Source organism: Rhinocladiella mackenziei (assembly GCF_000835555.1).
Source record: "Rhinocladiella mackenziei CBS 650.93 unplaced genomic scaffold supercont1.1, whole genome shotgun sequence".
Classification (NCBI taxonomy): Eukaryota; Fungi; Ascomycota; class Eurotiomycetes; order Chaetothyriales; family Herpotrichiellaceae; genus Rhinocladiella; species Rhinocladiella mackenziei.
The window spans coordinates 458773-479920 of NW_013550604.1; the positions used below are offsets into that span (position 1 = coordinate 458773).

At 50.8% G+C, this 21148-nt stretch overlaps 5 protein-coding genes across 5 annotated transcripts; 2 read left to right on the forward strand and 3 right to left on the reverse strand.

The window, feature by feature from the left end:
- Positions 1 to 1954: 1954 nt before the first annotated feature.
- Z518_00164 (uncharacterized protein) lies at positions 1955 to 4769 on the reverse strand (the record flags this gene model as incomplete). The annotated part of the gene is made up of 2 exons (XM_013420768.1): positions 1955 to 3938; positions 4000 to 4769. 2 exons carry the CDS (start codon positions 4767 to 4769, stop codon positions 1955 to 1957), a joined length of 2754 nt encoding a protein of 917 aa, XP_013276222.1.
- An 8664-nt stretch (positions 4770 to 13433) lies between these two features.
- Positions 13434 to 14713, reverse strand: Z518_00165 (uncharacterized protein; the record flags this gene model as incomplete). The annotated part of the gene is made up of 4 exons (XM_013420769.1): positions 13434 to 14196; positions 14257 to 14407; positions 14455 to 14549; positions 14604 to 14713. The coding sequence occupies 4 exons, from the start codon at positions 14711 to 14713 to the stop codon at positions 13434 to 13436; spliced, it is 1119 nt and encodes a 372-aa protein (XP_013276223.1).
- A 1562-nt stretch (positions 14714 to 16275) lies between these two features.
- Z518_00166 (uncharacterized protein) lies at positions 16276 to 17211 on the reverse strand (the record flags this gene model as incomplete). The annotated part of the gene is made up of 2 exons (XM_013420770.1): positions 16276 to 17003; positions 17076 to 17211. The coding sequence occupies 2 exons, from the start codon at positions 17209 to 17211 to the stop codon at positions 16276 to 16278; spliced, it is 864 nt and encodes a 287-aa protein (XP_013276224.1).
- Positions 17212 to 18898: 1687 nt separating this feature from the next.
- Positions 18899 to 19682, forward strand: Z518_00167 (uncharacterized protein; the record flags this gene model as incomplete). Its single annotated transcript, XM_013420771.1, has 2 exons — positions 18899 to 19231; positions 19287 to 19682. The coding sequence occupies 2 exons, from the start codon at positions 18899 to 18901 to the stop codon at positions 19680 to 19682; spliced, it is 729 nt and encodes a 242-aa protein (XP_013276225.1).
- Positions 19683 to 20175: 493 nt separating this feature from the next.
- On the forward strand, positions 20176 to 21072 carry Z518_00168 (uncharacterized protein; the record flags this gene model as incomplete). Its single annotated transcript, XM_013420772.1, has 2 exons — positions 20176 to 20478; positions 20533 to 21072. The coding sequence occupies 2 exons, from the start codon at positions 20176 to 20178 to the stop codon at positions 21070 to 21072; spliced, it is 843 nt and encodes a 280-aa protein (XP_013276226.1).
- Positions 21073 to 21148: the final 76 nt, after the last annotated feature.

Consider the following 21148-nt stretch of genomic DNA (forward strand, 5'->3'; position numbering starts at 1 on the left):
TCGCCTGAATTCACAACACCATCTTGCGGAAGCGTATCTAAATAATGGAAAGGCCATGCAACTCCTAGAGGAAGTAGTGAAGGTGAGAGGAGAGAACCTCGCAGAGGACCATTTAGATCGACTCGCGTCAGGACACGAACTTGCCCGAGCATATCTGAAAAGTAAGCAAGTGTAGGAGGCGATAGGTCTTCTCGAGAAAGTCGTTAGGATTTGGGGACAGGTTCTGTCAGAGGATCATCCATATCGACTTGCGTCGGAACACGAGCTTGCCAGGGCATATTGGCATGATGGACGGTTTGATGAAGGGATAAGGACTATGGAACATGTCGTTGCAGTGGAAAAGCAAGGTTTGAAGGAGGATCACCCTGATCGTGCGATGTCGGCAGGAAGAATCGCTGTATCCATACTTCAATAGGTATGATGTAATATGGTCGTTTTCCTTTTTCTCTTCCCGTCAGCTGACAACCAGAATCCGGAGCATAGGACTCACCAGTAATTGACCCATAGTCTCTTCCAGATTTCTCTTTAGAGCATATTCTGTTCACAACTTTTGCAGAATTCCGATATGGTGGTCTCTATGATCTGTCGAAGAAAGGGAACAAGATCAATGCTCCGCCTCACTCACACTAGCCGCAAGAACCCCGTAAATCACAGCATTCATCGTTGAAGGTCTCTTTCAAATAGGAAATCTGGCCCCTCGATCTTCGCCGAATCGAGTTTCGAAATCTCACTCATCTGGGTAATACTAGCTGAAGATTAAATCATCCGTGACAAAGGAGCCATCGTGGAATGTACAAGCAGGAGCGTCGCTTTCAAGAACACAAGAGCCGTAGTCCGCAATGATTTCCTTCAATTGAAGAATGGATACGAAGATGGAGCCCATCGAAAAATCTGGCATTACTTCAACTTGACAAACACTCCAAACAGCAAAAACGCCAAGATATGTTATCCGGTCACGCATATATTACACGTGACATGCCCCATTCTGCGAGATGCAAACCCGACCGAGTCATGACCATCCCACGTCAGGCCACCTACTCGGCGTCTTGGGGTTCATCCGAATCTCAACTCCGAAAAACCAGCACCTCATTTGCCTAGAGGTCCTAACGGAGTCATCTTCTGGCTTGCTCCACAACCCTTACTACCCACGCACTACCTTCTCCGAAGCCGAAGCCGTCAAGGCTGAAACACCGATCCATCCTGGCCAACCCGGCCGCAGGCCATGCTACGGAAACATCCAACTGGATGCAAGAACGGTATCGAGGTTGGCCTATGAGATAATACTATCTTAGGCCGGAATGACTTGAGACGAGGGCTAGCGGCTTCCTTGGACAAATGGAATGAGCTGAATATTGACACCCTCGAAATCCATCTTCGCAGTCAACTTACATTGCGTATCAAGTACATAGATACATTCACAGGCTACGGCCAAAGCGGGAAATACGCACATTCCTACGACTCCATTCGATCCACACCTGTATCCCCTTCCCTGCATACGGACGAAGACACAGACGCAGGACGCAAAGCAAAAAGAAGTAGCCTCCATATCCGTGGACACCAGACGCGTCTCTTTATCACCACCCCTCTCGAATTAACACTTGCGTTGAAAAACAGGACAGCAAACTGGTGCTCAACATTGGATAATGGATATAGGGGGAAAATAAAAACAACTGCTTCCCTCACTAATGCTGGCGCAAAAACGAACGAACGATTTCCCATCTTCGCCTCCCTTCAACCATCCGACAAGACAAACAACCGAAAAGCGAATGCTCAACAAAAATCCTCCCCCAGTCCTCCCACCGGCTCAGTGCTTTCCTTTCCCTTTTCCGTATCATCGTTCGTCGTTATTAACATGTCAGAGAAGCCGGTTCAAACTCAATCCATATCCCCATATCAACAATTCATAAGACATTTTCATTATCCCCTCCCGGTCCCAATCGATTATGATGAATCGTCATGATTCGATCTTCACGGGCGCTGATGGCCACTTGTCCCGTTCCGTATCCCTGTCCCCATCCCTTTCCTGTTCCCTGTCCTTGGTCGTGTTGCTGCTGTCGGTATTGTTATCAATGTCATCAAGTCGATGAAAATCCCCTTCATTGTGGATTCTATCCTCCCATCCCAACGCCTGGAAATACCGCATGCGCGGCAGCCCGTACACAATGTCCTGCTCGAGTCCACAAGGGCTTTGCATCGGTTTCCCAAAGTAAAAGGCCCCATTGAAGTCCGACGCTCGCTTGGTCGCCGACAAGAGCGCACCGAATCGATCTTTGATCATGTCCCGTTGTTGACGAGCGCTGTGCCAGTAATCTACCAGACCTTCTAAGGCTTCGAGTCCGCTCGATATCAGGGACAGCATTGGACTTTTGTTGTCCATCAGATCCGACAAGGTACCTGCGGCCGTGATGACGTCCAAAGCAGCCGTGATGGCGAACCCGCTGAATGGATTGGTGGTCGCGAATCGGAAGAATGGTGTATTTTTCTCTTCATCGTTGCTGAGTCGCTGGACTATCTCCAGCATTAGACGGGCATGCTCATATGCGCCCGTGACATGAACGCGGATCGGATGTGGACCAATTTCCGCGTGTCGCACGTACCGGTGCAGGAGCATTGCCGTATAGTGGTAGAGGATGTGTAAGCCGCCGACCGGCTCTGACCTCCTGTCCCCACCATCCCCACTCGTGTGTAGATGTTTCCTCAGCAATTTGTCCCACGAATGCAGTCGGTGCATGGTGTCATGATAGAACATCTCATGCGCCTGGTCGTATTTTATAAGGGCCAGAGACATGTTGCGACTCATTCTGTCCATGACATCATTGAAGATGGTGGCAATTTGGACCAGATAGCCCAGGAGGCCGACTTGTGATACTTCCTCGTGGAGCCGGTCATTTTCTGCTGACGCCTTGGAGTGGGTGGTCTCCAAGTCAAACGCGGTAACAGGGATGTCCTCGCCCTTTTCATAAGCTTCCTGCGTACACGGTAAGCGAATACGACATTCCGAACGATAGACCGCAGGAGCAGAGGCTAAACAACAGCCATTGAAGCGGTCCATAATGTAAGTCGCCCAGAATGTCCTCCTTCGACACTCGACCAATGTAGAGAAATCAAATCCAAAGTCCAACTCCTGATCGTCTTTCCCGGCCGACACCCCTTCTTCTGTGTTGAATCTCATTCCGAACGCGGTGCGCAGAGCGGCACCACAGAAATCCCACGCGCGAGTATATTGGCCTTGAGAAAACGCGAGAAGGGCGAGAATCAATCGCGTCTGGATCAACTGTAGGCTAAACTGATCCGCACTCTTCAAAACAGCCTCGTGGACAATATCCAGGAACAACGGTCGATGTGTTTCCCATCCGGGTCGCCGAGAGAAAGCCGTGCCCATCGCGAGGATCGCGTAGAGTAACATCTTGTCCGCCAACGACTTGGAGTAAGTACTCTTCACCCATCGAATGAAGGCTCTTTTGGGTAGCATACAGTTTGCAACGCTGTCGCTGTTGGCGAAATATTTGTTGATGTAGTACAGTGTCATGTCACGGTCAAGTTCATAGGGATCGGTCTGCCACGAGAAGTGGCGTGTGGCTGGTGGCGATGCAATTGAGCCTGAGACCGACTCCGTCCCCATACTATCCGAAGGCCATCCTTCTGAAATCGGGCGAGGAGACGCCGAGAATCGAGGCTTCTTTGGAAGAGGTCTATCGTCCTTTCCATCTTCGTTGCCCATGGTGTCCTCGGAAGCAGGAGGCATCTGAGTCTCGGGCGATAGGATGGAGGATGGCGGTCCATCCTTGGAATAAGAGAGGTCTTGAGCAGTAATTTCTGTCGACGCCGTTGACCCCCTTCGTGGAGGTAGCTTTTCAAGCATTTGTTCTGCGGAGGATGAGTACGAGGATGAATAGGTTGACGGTACGGAGCCCGATTGTTTGGAACTCGCACGGGGACTGTCAAGCATATATTAGCACAACCCGTGTTGAGAGAGATGAGAAGTTGATATCCGCTTACGTAGAGTCAAATTTGCACTCACGCCCAAACTTCTGGCATTGCGCACATTTTGGAACATTGGGATCGCACTTGATCTTCTTTTCTCTGCACGTGTTGCAGGCCTGGCCCAGTCGTTTTCTTGGTTTGCCTGCTTTGGTGGTGCCCCATTTGGGATTGACAGTATCACCATTGATCGCCTTGGGACAAACAGAACCATCATCATAGATGTAACAGAGCCCTTTGCCGGGAATATTTTCTTCCCTCACCAGTACTCGTCCATGGGCACGATCGGGAGCGGGGCCCAGGGCCAGAAGACGCGGCAAGGTTGCATGCCGATCTACAGGGCTGGATGTCAGAGAGGGCCAAAACGATCCTGGGTTTGAATCTGGATAGCCGCCGCCGCCGCCGCCGCGGGGAAGGGAAACGGTATCGAAAGGGTGCGCCCGGTTTTGATCGGATGGCCCGTGTCCAGGGGGTTGAGGTTGGGTAGCATGATGGCCCAATGGTATATTGTTGATCAATCCATGATCCCCTCGATTCGGGCCTGGACCACCCAGTGAAAATTGTAAGTCGGCACGACCCGCTCCAGACAAAAAGTTGCTGAAAGATGGTAACTGGGGTTTATGTGGAAAGGTATCCCTACTTGGTTCAGCACCCACGGGCGACTGAGCCATGGAGCCCATCGACAGATTTGATGAATCTCGGATCGTTGAACAGGGTCGAGAAGTATCCCGGGTATCGTGCCACTCTCTGAATCTCAAGTCTGTAGGCAGGACGACACTTGTAGCCATGGGGCCCACGTCCGGCCACAAAAAGATGTTTTGTTGGTGAACAGTAAATGTTTTTGGCTTCTTCTCTCAGATCAGAGCGGCCAGCGCTGGCTCAGGGTCCGGGATCCCTTCTCAGGCTTTTTGCTGGTCGGTATAGAGAAAAAATCGAACGGACCCACCCCAAGATAATGACGAAGACGAGTTCCCAAACGGAGAATCTGCCAACCTTAGCAGTCAAGGTTCCAATCGACACCGTCGTCCTGTGCGTTTCGGCTCCCGTCAAGCCCGAAGCCGTGCCGCATCGCAACATGTGACTCGGGGACTTCAACCCTGTCATACAACAGAGGGTAGAACAAACCCGGAGAAATTGCTTTTGGAAGGTGAATACGGTGTCACTCGGTTCTTGTCTTACAACATATGTGAGGAAAATGAAGATTTGGATCCCGGAACCGGAATGAACTCAGAATGACGGCGTTGAGGACGGTATATGCGCACAAGTTGGCGAAGAAAGGTTGCCAGGGAGGGGCGATCCAGACCTGATCGAAGAAGGTATGTGAGGTGCCGAGTGGCAGGAGATGAACACGGGGTTGCTGGGACGTGGGTTACGTTTCTGTTATCAGTGGATGAGGCAACCAAGAGGCAAGGAATGAAACCGAGACACAATACGGGGAGGGAGCGTTGAAGTTTGGTGGCGATAGGAAAGGTAATTGTATTAGTGTCTTAGAGAGGATAGTATCCTTGGGGAGAGGGTGGTCATGTATGTCGTCCTGCAGGAAAAAGCCACATAATAGATCCAAATGAGATTAGTTAGGCGTAAGCCTCTTTGCTCAACGGAGTGGGGGGGGGGGGGGGGGGGGGGGGGAGGTGTGGTTCTGGTTCATGGCCCTCAGGGTGATGGAATTGGGAATGGCAAAGGATGTGACATGGGTGGATGGAAGTCAACGACTGACGGCGGCCTCGTGCACTCGCATCTTCCGGAGACCAAAACGCATGCCATCTGACCCTGACCGATCGCTTGCAGGGATATAAACTGGGATTCGTGCGGGAGGGAGGAGGGAGGAGCAGGGTTGTAAGGGAAAAGCGGGCGCTTTGTCAGGTAAGGTTCAGCAGACCAGGGACGAGGGAACAGAGGTGAGCGTCGCAGACGAGAAAGAATGAGGCATGGATGGGCGTGAACCAGTCAGGATAAGACTTGGAAGTGTGGGGAGGAGGAGCCTGAGGCGGAGGATAGGCGGCCGGACTGTGAGCTAGAGCCTAGTGGTTTTTGAAGCAACAAGCAATTCCTTATACCAATCAATGTTAGCGGCTTGTATTGGTGGATGAAAAAGGGGGGGAGAGAGGTGGAGGAAGACGAGTGTTGCTAAGTTGTATGGAGGTATGTTGGCGTGTGATATGATACAGTCGCGGAGGGGAAAGGAGTGGATAAAGAGGAGCAAGACGCAGGATGGCCGCTGGTAGTATGGATATTGGTACTGGTACTATTTAGATAGTATCTACAGTAGTTTTGGTGGATAATGCAATTAATTGTTGGGCTCGCCGGAGATCTTCGAGCAGGGACATAGATTGCAGAAATGCATTGCAGCGCAGGGACAGCAGAGGCGAGTGAGGAGCTGAGGCCGGACTGGATGCTCTAGGGCCATTAACCGAGGGGGAATAGAGCAACCGGCAGCTGTCGCTCCAGAAAGGGGAGGGGAAAATTGGGGATCGCACGGAGAATTCGGCTGAGAGTGGACAAGTGATCTCAGATCCCATCAGATCAAGGTCACAATTCCACAGCAAGAAAAAAATTGGGAAAGCTTCGTGCGGGATGAAATATTAGACATGGCAAGTTGAGCTATAGAGAGAGGCGACAGCATGCGGCTAGCGAAAGCTACTGCGCCGCCGAGGAGCCCATCCCAAAAGTAAAACATGTTACCTGTCATATTTTTTCTTTGCCGACAATGCGAGGTACCTTAACTTACCTTACTTACCATAAAGGGCCACGATGAATTGCTGTCGCCGGGCCGGCTGTTGCTAGACGAATCCATGATTCATCAAGGTTGAAGGACGTATCGAGATGTTTACGACAATTCGTGACAATAATAGTAACGGATTCCTTGCAACAGGGCCTCGCCGTCCGTACAGCAGCGCTTACTCAAACGTGAATCGCCAGTTCAAGGCACCCATGGTCGCATCTCTTTTCTCTTTCACTTCGTTTCATTTTCCCTCTCTGTGCTGCATTCCGAATATCTGTTCTGTGTGGCAAAAAGGAAAAAACCAACCCTGCATCATTTCTGCTCTCAATACGAGGTTGAAGTCATGTTATTTCAGCGCATTACCCCTCCCGGTCGGGGTTCTCCCTAGCCTATGAGAAGTCTCCCTGGCCGGGATCAATGGCTCGCGGCTGTTGAAGGCATGGCGAACATTCCGTACCATCCCACTCAACCACTCAAAAACCCCTCCACCATGTCGCTCGATCCGAATCCATGATCCCACGACAAAGTGAACTGTATCTTCCTATTCTATCAAGCTCTAAGACAGGTTCCGTCACACGAACGACCCGTGCCTCAAGCCCCATTTTGTCCTGAACCGCTTTCCGCATCCGGCATCTATCATCAATGCGTCTATCCCTCACGAACCTTACACGGCCTCGTGGCACAGTACGACCCTCTCAATCTCACTGAACATTACCTGCTATGTATAGACTTACTACATCATGCAGTAGTTCAAAGCAAAAAGGAACAATAGGGTGGTCATCCGTGTCGTGAATTGATAATACCCGGCGCCAAACTTGTGCTCGTGCTGCAAGGCAAAAGCGCATGGGCAAGCGGAGAAGACGAATCAGGCCTCTGATTGATTCGATCACCAACCACAACTCGCTTGAGTAACGGCATGCCCACAATCCACACCCCTGGCGCTGCGTCTCCCGAACATACCTCCTCACGTAAATTTTTTGAAGGCCTCGTGCGAGTCCGTTGCGCCGTCACACCCTACAGAGCTGAATGCCACATGGTGGTGTCGGCTTTCAACGAACAGGCCACCACCGCCGAACCCCGTTGCAATCTAACTGGACAAAGAGCATTTCCCCAAAGGCAATCCGGAGCAGACGAGGAAACAGGGAAACCTTGTTTGCCAAATTTGTGGAAGCCAAGCACATGGGCGGTAGCAGCAGCAGCCACATTAGCTCTAGCCTGAGGGTGTGATGCAAAGATCACCGAAAAAGCCTCCTTGCTCCAGACTGTCACTTCCGGGCCAAGCGCTATATTCGTGACACATGGGCGGTCTTAGTGCCGGGTTAGACAACGCGCCGGGCACATCGGCAGGGTGTCCGATTGACTAGGTGTCCGCGCCGGCGCAAAAAAGCCACCTGTCACCAGCGATCGTTAGGCTCTTTCAGAGTTCGAACCTGTGCAAGAAAGCTGTGGACACCCTTTGAAAGGTTGGGCCGCAGGTCACGGGTCATTCCTGGCTTTCCCCAGACTATTGGGAAACTTTTTATGCCACGCACCACGCGGCTCTAGCTGGCTCGGATATTGAGCCTTGTCCCTATCGTACGGTATCCGCCTTTCAAGGCAATCGTCTACCACTGCTCGATTAGGTTGCTGTTGACCTGCAGAGCAGAAAGGTCTAGCAGCACGTTCCTGGGTACCGCGAATTAGGTTCCGCATCGCCTCGGCGACGAAAACAGTTTGGCTTGTGCTGTGCCATAGATTTTACCCTTGGACTCCGTCCTGTCATGACCGCTCCACTGCCCCGGGTATTCTTTAAGTCGTTTTGATCGTATCGCTTTCGCCAATCTTGTTGTGAAAGCCGAAAACTAACGAGGGGAAAGATGGGTTTTGTCTCGTACCGTCTGTCGCCGTATACAATGGCTATACCAGTCCGTGAGATCTCTCCTGAAGGAACTGTCCGGGCCATGTTCTGAAGCGCTACATGATACATAGATGCGCCTATCGTTTGCACTGCTCTCGTGCTTGCGAAAGGGCGCAGTGTCGGGAACTACATTCCATTTGGTCCTCGTGGGTGGTGATATTAGATAGAAAAGAAATAGAAAAAAAAAAAAAAAATTATGTGCATGAGGGTGAAACACACTTTCAGCCACAACCACCGTTAAGATGTCTAGAGAGGGGGCAGGCCGCAAGCAATGTCATGAAACCACGCCATGCGATTTGCCAGGCGTTCTGTTGCACTGCTGCACCAGCCGAGTCGCCATGAAGTCAAAACAGATGGCAGATGCAGCTGTGCACGGCAATCCGGGACCGCAATTAGAAGGGTCAAAGGTTGGGTTGATTAACGAGGAGCTTCGAGGTCAGGCACCCACTCACCTATCGGTCAAATATAGTACACATGTAGCTTCCCCCAGGCGACGCCACCAGCGCTCTGACCGTGCGTCTTTACACTAGCCATGCTAACCCCTCGAACGCCTAACACCTGATCTGGCGTGGAGGATCAGTGTGACGCTGCAACCGTGTGCGTCCCACCATTCAGTCCGTGCCTGTGGGATTCCGGAACATGAAATACACCCGACAATCAGTCTCGCACAGGATTCTGAAGTTCACAAAGGCATTTCGTAGCTCGTCGCTGATTGAGAATTTTTCTGCATTGGGATTCATTATCTCTGGCAACTCCGTAAACTGCTAACAACCTGCCTGTACCTGGAATCGGGTCCTGTCACCCCGATCAAATGATTCGCTCGCATAAAAGGGGACCCGTTCGCCAGACTTCGAAGGTGTCCTTTCTTAATTTTTTCTATCGGTCATATGATTAGGACTTGGTGTCCTCTGTCGCTTGATATCAACTGCGTTCACCATTCACGATGCGTAATCGTATCAGATGCCCAGGAGTAAAACAAACGGTCCGCGACGATAGGCTGCCGGCATTGATCAGGGGCTCGTCTCGACCGTCTTTTGGGCATGGCTTGGCTTGGCATGGCAAATGCGTGAGGGTTTCTCGCCCTAATAATTTTGCGAGGGGGGAGACAAGTCAATGGGATTGAGCCTGGGAGGCCCGTTCCAACCCCGGATCGCTGTTTCCGGCCCGCCCTCTCCCTTGAAGGTTTAATACGCTAACAATAAGCATTATACACAATGTACACTAAGCCGGTCCAGGGACCCCTACTCTTCTGCTCTGAGTCTTGAGGAAACTTGTTGGCCCCTCCAGCTCCCCTGGTCAGCATCAAACTTGTGCGACCAGCCTTTTTCCGCTGACCAGCATTCAGCTGCGGCTGCGGAGCCACCATTCCTCGGATAGACCGGCTGATGGATGGATTCACCATCACTCCTACTACAATGTCATATCAGAAATTCTCATCCTCTTTTGCAAGTGGGGTGCTTCATGTGATCAAGGAACGACGCCCATGCAGCCTCGGTTTAAAAAGGGCAGCGCCCCCTTGTCTGATTTGCGTTCACAGCCAGTTCGGTCATGCTTTATACGTGGCGGTGGCCCGTATAATAACCAGAGTTGCCATGTCCGCCCGCGCTCATCCTAAGGTCCTGGTACGATCGACCTTCGGTTTGGCCGACATCTCACCAAATAAACAGCACAAGGGAGACATGGCAAAGATTTGAGTCACATCCAGACCCGTCTCAAGAATGACTCGGTTCATCAATCCATTGATCCCCGTGAGCTGCACGGGTACATCGGGAGTTTGGTAGCTAGGCGAAGGACAAGGCGAAAAGTTACTCATACTGAGAATCCAGTTTGACTTTGTGTTCTGAGACCCTGAATTTGCGGGCGTCGATGATTTAGCACACTTCTTCAATGATCATCAAAATATGAATGCGCGATAACGGCGGACGATCTCTCCCATCCAATGCCAATACAACTGCAAGGGGTCTACTCATTAGCGGTGAAGCTCCTCTAGGTACTTTTTTCGGGCGGGGGTTTCCACGGGTAGAAACACGATTTGTCTCTCAAAAACGAAAACCTAGCCGCCGTTTCGTGGCATGGCGGACATGTGGATCGCTTGTGAATGAGCCAATTCAGCGCTTCCTCTTGTGTGAGAACCCCTGGCCTGGGACTCTGAGCAGGAAACCATTTGATCGTCCCACTATAAGACACATGAAAATTCTTGATCAGTCTAGGGACCGCAATAGCGCAGCTAACAAAGAATCTCCGACAGTGGCTTGTGGACGGCCTCGAATAGTCAATTTTGACGGCGGATTCGGAAACCTATGATCCTTTTCGGTGCCATACGTCGTAAGATGCATGGGTTTCAACTCGGATTTCTTGCAAGCCTTATAGTCATGACTATTGAGGGGGCCCCCGAGAGCCCAAATGCGTGACATCTAACGGTCGCTTTAAATTGCGACTTGTTCCCGTCTTCTCAGCAGAGCCTTTGCCATAACTAGAAGCTTAAGAGGGTGACCCCGTACATAGTCCTTTCGTCAGACAAAGGCGGTTCTGGACTCGGTTCCAATCCCTGAAACTAATAGGCCCCTGGCAAGCGCAATGAAAATGCCAAAGAAAACAAGGATTAACAGAACATTTTCGCCACTGCAAAAGTCCCGAGGGGGCTGATCAGGCAGTCTGTAACGAAGCAGAAATCCAGACCTGGTGATAGTCCAGTGATTGTAGGAGTGAGTGGGCTGGATCACCTGCAGGCCCATAAGCCTATCCCTTCCAACCTTTTGGTGTTATCATTGCATTCTACTCGCGTCAAGTAAGTGTTCTCATCCTAAAATCCATCGTGTCATCACGCTTTGCTCAATCTAGTGGGCGCTCCGTGGTTCCGTCGGGTAGTATAGCTCTTGGGCTGGGAGCAGCCTGGTCGGCTTGCCCTATCTCTCAAGATCCGGGCCGCAATGTACCCACCGAGCCTGTGATCCAGACATAATTACAGGCCCAAGATTACATAGTATGAAGACTTGCCACACGAATCCATCCGGCCATGGACTCGTGTTGGTTCCTCCACGTGTAAGGACGTTGAAGCGGGAAGCCGAAAGATGACTGCTTGATCACAAACGGCTTGCGCACTATGGCACGTATCTGCATTAGTTGACACGAACGGTCCGACAACCCTCGGCAATTGATCAACATCAATCACTCTGTATCATTCCTAAGTATCTGCACATGAGGCATCGCTTGCAAAAATTTTCAACATCCAGGGCCCCCGGCAACAGACAATGATCATCTTCACAGGTAGAGAGCGCCGAGTCTTCTGGCGGCATAAGCCTTCATTGGCCGCCCCATCAGGACAGATTTCACCGTCTGAGCTCTACTTTGACAAGCATGGCAACTCCCTAGCAACTTCCTCGATGATTGCGGCCACCAAGACCGTTCTCCTTTACTTCGGTCAACGTGACGCTTGCTCAATTAGGTTTCATCGTTCTTTGACGACATGTACTATTTTTCTGCAATGGTAAAGATATTGGGCTTGCAAGTATCTAGAGTCCGTTTGAGTTGTAGCCTAAAGCTAGTCCTTCACGAGAAGCCAATCCGACCTGACGACTTGATGGGCGTGCCAGGTTCCACTACTCACCCAGTCTTCGGGTTTCGAGGCTAAAGGACCTGGCCTGCTCAGTCGATATTCCTTCAGTCCAACTGCATCCCTCCCAAGATTTTCCCGGCAATGATACAGGCTAGATCATTGGCCATGGCTGCTTTTGTTATCGCTATTCATTTCAGTACTGCAGAGCTCGGAAGATGCTGTTCCGATATCGTGGTATCAAAGATGCTTGCTATGGACGATCTTGATGCTAGAATATGTCACTCTGAGCATCATACATCCAGCCGCTTACTCAAAGGCCGTTCAAGAAAGAGAAGTCTTTCCCTCGTGGACGGGACAAGGCAGATGATCTGCGCGAACCGAAGGATTTCGTCTTCAATTCGAATTTCCTATCCGCCCATATCGATTGGAAATTCCAGGAGAACCCAATTGTAGGGGAACAAGGAGATGCCGATGAGAGATGAAGCAACCATTGCAGGACCTAGGCATCGATTGTCATGATCAACGCGTTGGATTTGATCCAGTCACGCGGAAACTTTGATGCTATTGTTCTGTTGGGCCCCCCCCCCCCCCCCCCAACGCCAATATTGCCATCACCATTTTTGCTCTTTAATATATGGCGTCTTCATGGGTATGATGTCCTATCTTCTTTCCCTGAGAGCATTTATTTTGTTGCCATTACCGTTCTACGAACTGAGACGGGAGAACTTTCCTTCAGCTAGATAAAATGACAGTAAAATCATACCAAGGGCACCAGTGCTCCTGAATGAGGCTACCGGCTAACTGAAACAGTCAGGAAGTCTATTGCTTGCTCTCTATCTTGACAAGGTATGCGTGGAGGCCTCGATCTGGGTTTGGACAAGCTGAAGAGGACTTGAGATACGGAACATATATGCCGGGAGATGTTATTATGCCAGGTGGTCTGAGAACACTAGATGTGTTTAGTATCGACCTTCTGAACACGTCCTCACGGTTTCAAAAGGCGAGAAATGGCTATCATCTCCTTCATAGAACATTTCTTTTCTGTTTGAAGTGTATGTCATTGCTATTCCGTTGCAAGCTCTACTAGAACAGTAAAAACGCCTTGGGCAAGACAGGACCATTATGACGCTTAGCGTCTTTTTTTTTTTTTTTTTTTTTTTTGAGAAAGACGGAGAATTTAATTTGTAAATGTCTCTCTTTCAGCTTCGCATCCGCTACATAGGATCGCCAATCAGCCCATCACCTCGTCGATGAACTCCCCCCCAAAAAAAGGCCATCTAGTTTTCATACAGCACCTCTAAGAACTTGTCACTAACACGTTCCGGCTTGTGCTCGTCTAGGCCTTTCTGACCTAACTTCTCCTTCGAGTACTGGGCAGCGTAAGGGTTGAGGCGGAGTAGAACCTGTCTGTTGCGGAGCGGGTTCTTCTTCTGGACGCCCGTGCGTTTCGTGGTCGCGTAGCCCTTGGGTTCTTTGAGCACGGACTGTACTTCAGAACTGTTGATCAGGCGGGTGATGTCGGCGTTGCTGATGAGGTTCGAGGGGAGGAGGAAGTCTTTCTTCAGCAAGGACGCCTCGGTCGTCGAGCCGTAGATGGTATCCAGGGCCGCAAACGCAGAGGAGGTCCAGATGATGAACCGACCGAGGTGACCACCTGGTGCGAGCTGGAGGAGGTTCAGCGCGAAGACAGATGAGGTCTCGACGCCGGGGATGTTGCGGAAGGCGCGCACGAGTTCCCTGCCGTCGGTGTCTGGGTTGTAGACCACCAGAGGGCCACGGCGTTGGCGATGTCGGCGGTTTCGCATCTTGCCTTTGCCGGCACGCAGTTTGCGGGATTTTTGGACTTTGACGATGTCGGGGCCGGCTCCGATGGCTTTCAGGAGAGCGACGGCGGCGGAGGTCTTGACGAGCGCAGCGTCTTCGAATGCTTTGCTGGAGACGACGAGTGGCACTTCTGGGACGGTAGAGATGCGGTGGCCACGGGCGAGCAAGAGTGCGGGCACGGAGCTGGCTGCAATGGCTGATGCGGTTGCGAAGCGCCTGTAACAGACACATCAGTAAGGATATTTCTCAACGTATGACTTTTCGACTCAATCGTACTTTTGGCCCAAGTTGATCTTCTGATGCCATTTCCTCCAGACCTTTGTGGGGGCGAACATACGACCAGATCGACATTGGTTACCGAATGCAGCTTGACCTGCTCTGTGTGTACCACCACCGGAGACACGAGGAATACGCGCGACGGCACGACCTAGATATTGTTAGACATTCTCCGTCTCTCGATTCACATCCACGCACCAGTTCCCCAAGATTCAGCCGAAGTTTGCTCGCCTGCTTTCTCGCTCACGGCATAGGGTTGTCTTTTATTCTTGGCCATCCCGCTGTGGACAGACCTGGAATGTCATGTCAGCTTCCCGGTCGTGAGCTTGAGGTCGTGGGTTTCGTACTGGACGATATCCGGACGGATTGGAGAGCCGAAGACAGCTGGCAGAGGGTGAGTTTGACCGCTGCTGGAGCCATCAGCGCTCAGGATACCGACGGTAGGACGATTTGACATCTTGACAGTGGTGGAATTATCGGTCTGAGGGATGTGAGGTTGGTCGTTGGGGAGAAGTCGAATTGTTCAATTCGGCTCTGATCCCCTCCCATGGCCTGCGAAAATTGGAAAGTGTGTGGTAAGACTAGTCCCAGTCGGGAACGAAATCTTGGCAGCGCTGAGTCTTGGCATGTTTGACGTTTTTTCCTCGAGTTTAAGCGGAGCTTCCCTTCATTCCACTTCCTCAGTCAAGAGTAACCAGCATTACAACATTTCGAGCACCCGAAAACGTATTGTCGGCCTGCTATTCGGCAGTCTGATGTCTAGAAACGACTTTACGCCCCACTTTCTGTCCCTACACTCCATGCACAAACCGATAGCCGAACTGGCATCAAGAAATTTCCTGTTTCACGAGGCATGTATCGACCGCCCTGCTGCTGAGGTTCGTCTTCGAATGCTTATTGCATCTCTTTCGGCATAGATCTCGTCAAAAATGCGTCAGGCCTTCGTATGTCCTGGGAAGTTCACCATCGACTCAAAGTTGGATTAACTGAACACATGATTTCTCGCCAATGGGCTTGCGATTTCACGGCCTAACGCATGCGCAATCTTCGCGATGCGCATCGGATCTGCTGGTCTTTTATTACAATATGTTCCCCTTCTGCCATCTCGAAAGCGGCAAGGTAACACCGCGGCCAGCCATAACTATGATTCCACCCTCTGAGAGCCGTCGGCAACGAGGATGTTACACCTGTGCGGGAGTAAACGGTTGAGCAATCGGAGGAATCCGTTGATTCCACACCGATATCAGGCGTACTTAGATCTGGTACGCCGATCCTTTTGGAGCCGTTGATCGTTGACGTTGGCGGAAAATGTGGAATACAATCGGTACAGCTTTTAGAAGTGGTGCCTAGGGATAACGAGATCGGCCGGAAAATATTGGCAAGGGGAAGACGCTGCTCGAAAGCACAGCAATCGGGAGCATGAACCCTGACATCTTCACTCCTTAGCCTATCAAAGAAACGTTGGCTTCGCTCAGTGTAAGGCAGGCAGTACGGACACAGCATATGCTGCCGTGTGACTTATGATTGTGACCTTACTCTAGGTTCTCTCATTTACGATCTCGGCGGGATACGCCATGACTGGTCGAATGTGGAGGCTAGGAGGCTCCTCGCCAACACCCTTACCGCGATGGCGGTCGATAGCTTACTCCTGATCTAGGAGCCTGGCCCTTGATCATGGTCAAAGTGAGCAGTTATTACCGTTGGACAGGACATGACATGTTTTAAGCGAGAGCGACAGATTCCTTTTCTCAATGGTCCTGTTCATTCATCCTTCCAGTGGACGTGGTTTCTTAGAGCGCACTTGCTCCCAGCGAGTTTTTTTTTTTAATGCGTTGATCCCGCTCATTTGTCTGCTCGTACCAATTTCCGGTGTTGATCATTTCCCAAGCCTCATTCATATTGAAGTTTTGACCCTGGGCTACTACGGTCTAGTATTCGATTATTCATCATCATCATTTTGTATGATCTGACAAGTTACAAATTGCAAATCATCCGATTTGCATATACATGATGCCCATTCTAAACATCAATGGCATCAACCACCACGCCCTTGACCCAATCATATTGCATGAGACGAGCGACCTCCTGGGCCGACTCGTGGCTCACGAGCGCGCTGACGAGGTACAAACTAGCATCAATCCCGCAGATAGTGCCACCGCTAGTAATGACTCGCATGCCTCCGAGCTTCATGCTCTGGCGTCGGACAAGATTCTCGTGACGGAGGTTGGATTCCCTGCGCGCAATACTGCCTTTGCGGGCAGTCGAATTCTTGCGGCCCTTCTTGAACACATAGGGATTTTCGTCGAGGTCTTCACCCAAGTCGAAGCGTGCGTTGTTCACTACATATCGTTCTTCCATGACGTCGGTGCGTTCACCCATGTCTCTGGCTGCAGCTTCCTGACACTCTTTCTCCAGCTTGATGTAGAAGTCTGGATGGACAGTGGCACCGAGACCTTGCAGGAGACCTTGCTGCGCAAGGAACAGGGAGGCGGTGTTGACTGCCAGCACGGTTCTCTCACGGGCCGGGTCGGCGGTTTGTAGGTCAGCGAATGCCTTGACCAACAGTGTGGGCTCCGCCCTTTGTTTGAGAATTTCCATGGCCTTGCCGCCGGGAACGACGAGGACGTCAAACTCTTTCAAGCGCTTGTGTGCTTCTTTGTAGGAGATGTGTGCGGTCAAGGTGACGCCTTGGGCAGTGAGGACTTCTTCTTGCGCGGCAGCGAAGGTAATGTCGAAGGCTTTGGTGTCTATAGTCGCACGCGTGGTCAGTGATTGGGGCAAGGGAGAGGTGGAAGAAAGGAGTAATCCAATTGACCTACCTGGGTCAGAGATATTGTGTTGAGCGTGAGTCAGGACTTCAAGGGGGCCAGCAAAGTCGAGGAGATCCATGTTCTCGTGCATGGTGATGAGAACCTGGATAGACTCGTTGGCTTCGGCGTCTTGAATCGCACTCATCTTGACGGCTTGATGGGTTCGACGTCAAAGGGAGGCTTCGAGGAAGGTCCGTGTGCTTGAAGGAGAGGATTGTTTTGGGAATTGAGTGATATTGAAAAGCTATTGGAGATGTGTGGTCGATGCAGCGGTGGTGGTGTGAAGGGGTCAGGTGAGACAAAGTGTGTCCTTTTCCAGCCTCGAGTTTCTGCGGAGACCCCACGAATTCGCTGCTGCTAAAATCGTGGGGAAGAGCGCCAGGTGCCAATGAGGGCATCAGATTCTCGGTCAAGTTGCTACGTCCAGCATAGCACGTGACATCTGATCTGACATTGAGCATATCCCAATCAATATCCCCGCGCTGATTACTCCTTTCTTTGAACTCTTGATCATAGTGCTTGTGATTAGAGAGAAGATATCTTGGTGGATAGGAGTTCATGCCGTGAACTTGGTGGCAATTTTGTTCCCTTTCATTGAGATAAGTATTACCACTACGCCGAGAATTCACCATTATCACACAATGTAGTCAAAATATCAGAATCCAGAGTCATATTTCGTCTTGGAAAATGGGGGGGAATGCAAAGTCTCATGCACTGCTCTTGCTCATCGTCTTGCTCTTTCCAGGACCGAGGTACTCGCCATTAACTGCTTCCCATTCAAACCATAAGGGATCCAGCCCAACCTTGAGACCAACTTTGAGGTCACGATGTACAAATTTTGATACAGGATAAGCATACCCCAGGGTCCACAATCTCCTTGCTTTACCGATCAGAATGGCGTCCTTTACCACCTAGTATCATTTAACCCCAAGTTGCGCATCCTGGCCAGGCAGATTCCGAGTTGGAGGACTCTCTAAAAGAGTCTTTTGACAGGCCTTGATGTCTGTGTCTTCATGTGCATTTCCATCCGAAGCCTCTTTCTTCAGCTCACTGCTTGTGTCTAAGCATTTGAACCATATGAACGGTCTTGGGTATGGATATTGCGAAGCATGCTCATCATAATGCAGGTTTGAAGGAGATTCAATGCCAATGTAACCCTTGTGTAAGCTGAATTTCCGTGGTAGGCTTGGAGTATAGGAAGGACTTTCCGCGGAGATCCAGCAAAATGGATTTTCGGGTTATTGGTAAACCGGAATGGTTTATTATGCACCGCTAGAATAGCGCCGCGTGGGAGCAATCTGTCTGAGTCAGCATCCATCCAGGCCTCTAATTCCGTCTGCAATATGGTCGAATGTGTCGATGAGAGCGAATAAAAGTAGCGAGCAGTGGATTCCTGGCCGGAAGAGATGGTGTTCAAACCCGTGTTCGCTCTGCTTACCCTTTTTTGGGTCGCCTGTGTAGCCTCGAAATAGCCTCAATGTCCCGGCGTGAACGTGATATATCCAAGGCGATGACCACGAACTTAGCGATACCTCATGTCACAAAGCACGCTTCGGCGCTGGAGCAAGCTGTAAAGACTGCTCGGCCTGGGATCTAGAAGAAACCCCCATTGGCGAACGGGGATTCAAAAGGGGTTACATGACCGTCTGGTATGCCACTCTGGAGTAACTATAAAATCTTCCCTCAACTCATGGGTTCAAATGTGTTTAGATCAGACTTCTCTCCAGCTCAGCCATAGATCGAGGTGTCTGCATTGGTGTCGGGTAACCTGTTTATCAGCATATATTCCCGCACTCATTCTTCACCAAGTGCTTCTTTGGTCTTACTTAATCATGGTCAACAAAGTCATTGTCATTGTGGGGAGCGGACCAGGCCTTGGAGTTTCCACAGGATCCTTGTTTGCATCCAAAGGATTTGATGTTGCCCTACTCTCTCGGAATACCCAACGACTGGAACAGGATGTTGCCGTTGTTCGAAAAGCAAATCCAAATGTTTCGGTCCGAGCCTATTCCGTGGATGTCGGAGATCATATTGCCCTGCCCAGAGTTCTTGCGGAAGTACGATCAGAATTGGGGGCGCCAGAAGTTGTTTACTTCAATGCCGCGAGAGTCCAGACCAGCAGGATTGGTGAAACAACCCCAGAATACATCCTGGAGGATTTCAAGGTAAACGTCTGAGCACGGCCCAGTTTGCCGCATTGTTAGTTAACCTCTTTAACAGAGTATGAATATTGGGATGTATGTTGCGGCAATGTGGGCGATACCAGACTTGACTGCCGCGGCCGAACGACCTGGTTCTCATCCATCATTTCTCTTCTGCAACAGTGGCCTATGGGATCACCCAATTGCGGACTTTTTCTCTCTTTCAATGCAAAAAGCTTCACAATACAACCTAGCCAGCAGTCTCAACCAGATTCTAGGCCCTAGCGGTGTTCACGTGGCCGGCGTGAACATTGCAGGAATCATTAGAGATGACGATCCCGTAGTCAATGCCCGAAACATTGCCAATAGCATTTATGAGCTATACGAGCAAGACAAAGCTCACTGGCAGTTTGAGATCAAGGTCGGCGACTGGGATGAGTTCCTCCAAAGCATGTCGAATCAATTATCCGTCTGAGCGGACAGCCGCTGAGGGATAACTCGACGAAAACGATGTTTGTATACATCATCGGCATCTTTTCAGTCTGTGTCTGCTTGTCTTAACCGTATTGTAAAGGAGGAATTAGTTCGAGGGTATGATGACGCAGAAACTCTGTGAAGAGATTGAATTCCGGCCAAATCTACTTCTAGCGCTTGCAGGCGTGGCAGACGACCAGGGTTACTTGAATCTCAACCCCGGATTGACGCCATGTGCGTTACGGGAAGGTCATTAAACGAGCCTAAGGAACACCCAGGTAACCACGGCCATGCCTCTTGGTGTCCTCACTCACAAACCTATCTATCTTTCACGCCCTCCTTCTCAAGTTCAATCCCTTGCTATCGTCATCAGTTTCCATTTCTTCCTCTCCTTTTTCATTGCGCTCCCTTGCGCAAGTCTCTTTTCTGCTCTTCTCTTCTCTTCTTCAGGTGTTGTCTTCCCAGTGGGGCAACCTATCTATTACAATTCCACAATGCATTTCACCTCACTTCTTCTCCTCCCTCTCCTCGTCGCAGCAGATCAAGCGGCATTGAAAGACAAGGTGGCAAAATGGTTTGACAAGGCCAAGTCGTATATCCCCAGTGAAGCTCCTCCAAATCCCATCGATGCTAGCACAGCCAAAGTCGCAGGGAATGTGGTTGAGAAAATCAACATCCGCAATTGGGAGCGCAGACTGTCCCCCAAGCCGGATACCGAGGAAGAATGGATGGTATACATGACAGGAGGAAATAAAAGTTGCTTCGGACGATGTACACCGGTGGATTTGAAGTGGAATGTAGGGATCATTTCTCACAAACGCAGCTCCCACTTCTAACGCCGGTTCTCTTAGGAATCCGTCCCTCTCCTAGCAGCCCTGCCCCAACCCGCAGGTTCTCCTCCCCTTCGTCTCGGTATCGTCGATTGCGAAAAGGACGAAGTTCTGTGCACCGCATGGGCCAGCACCATGCCGTCCGTGTATCACTTTCATCTTCCCAAGAAATCTGAACCCCAAGCCAAATCACCTTTGCACATTGCGCCGCTGAACATTTCCACCACCACTATCGACGACATCGTCTCCATCCCCGCTGCCTCTAAGTCCCGCTACCTTGAATACGTTGAATACACCGGCGCCCTTCACCCGCTGGATGGATGGATGGCTAAGTTCGGCCTCCTTCAGCCGTTTGGCTACGTCATGTGGGGAATTGGCAGCATGCCTAGCTGGGTCATGATGATTGGCATCAGTTTCATTTCGAGACAGATCATGAGTAGAAGAATGGCTGGCGGACGCGGCATGCCAACACCAGGCGAAGCTCAACAGGAGCCACAGGTCCGACTTGCCCCAGCTAGCCCTGCGACACCAAAGTCGGCGGGTTCGAAGAAGAAGAAATAATAAATGAGTGTACAGCTGGAGGGGGACGTAAACATAATGGTCGCTGGCGTGGATGTTAAAATCTGCGCCCCGAAAG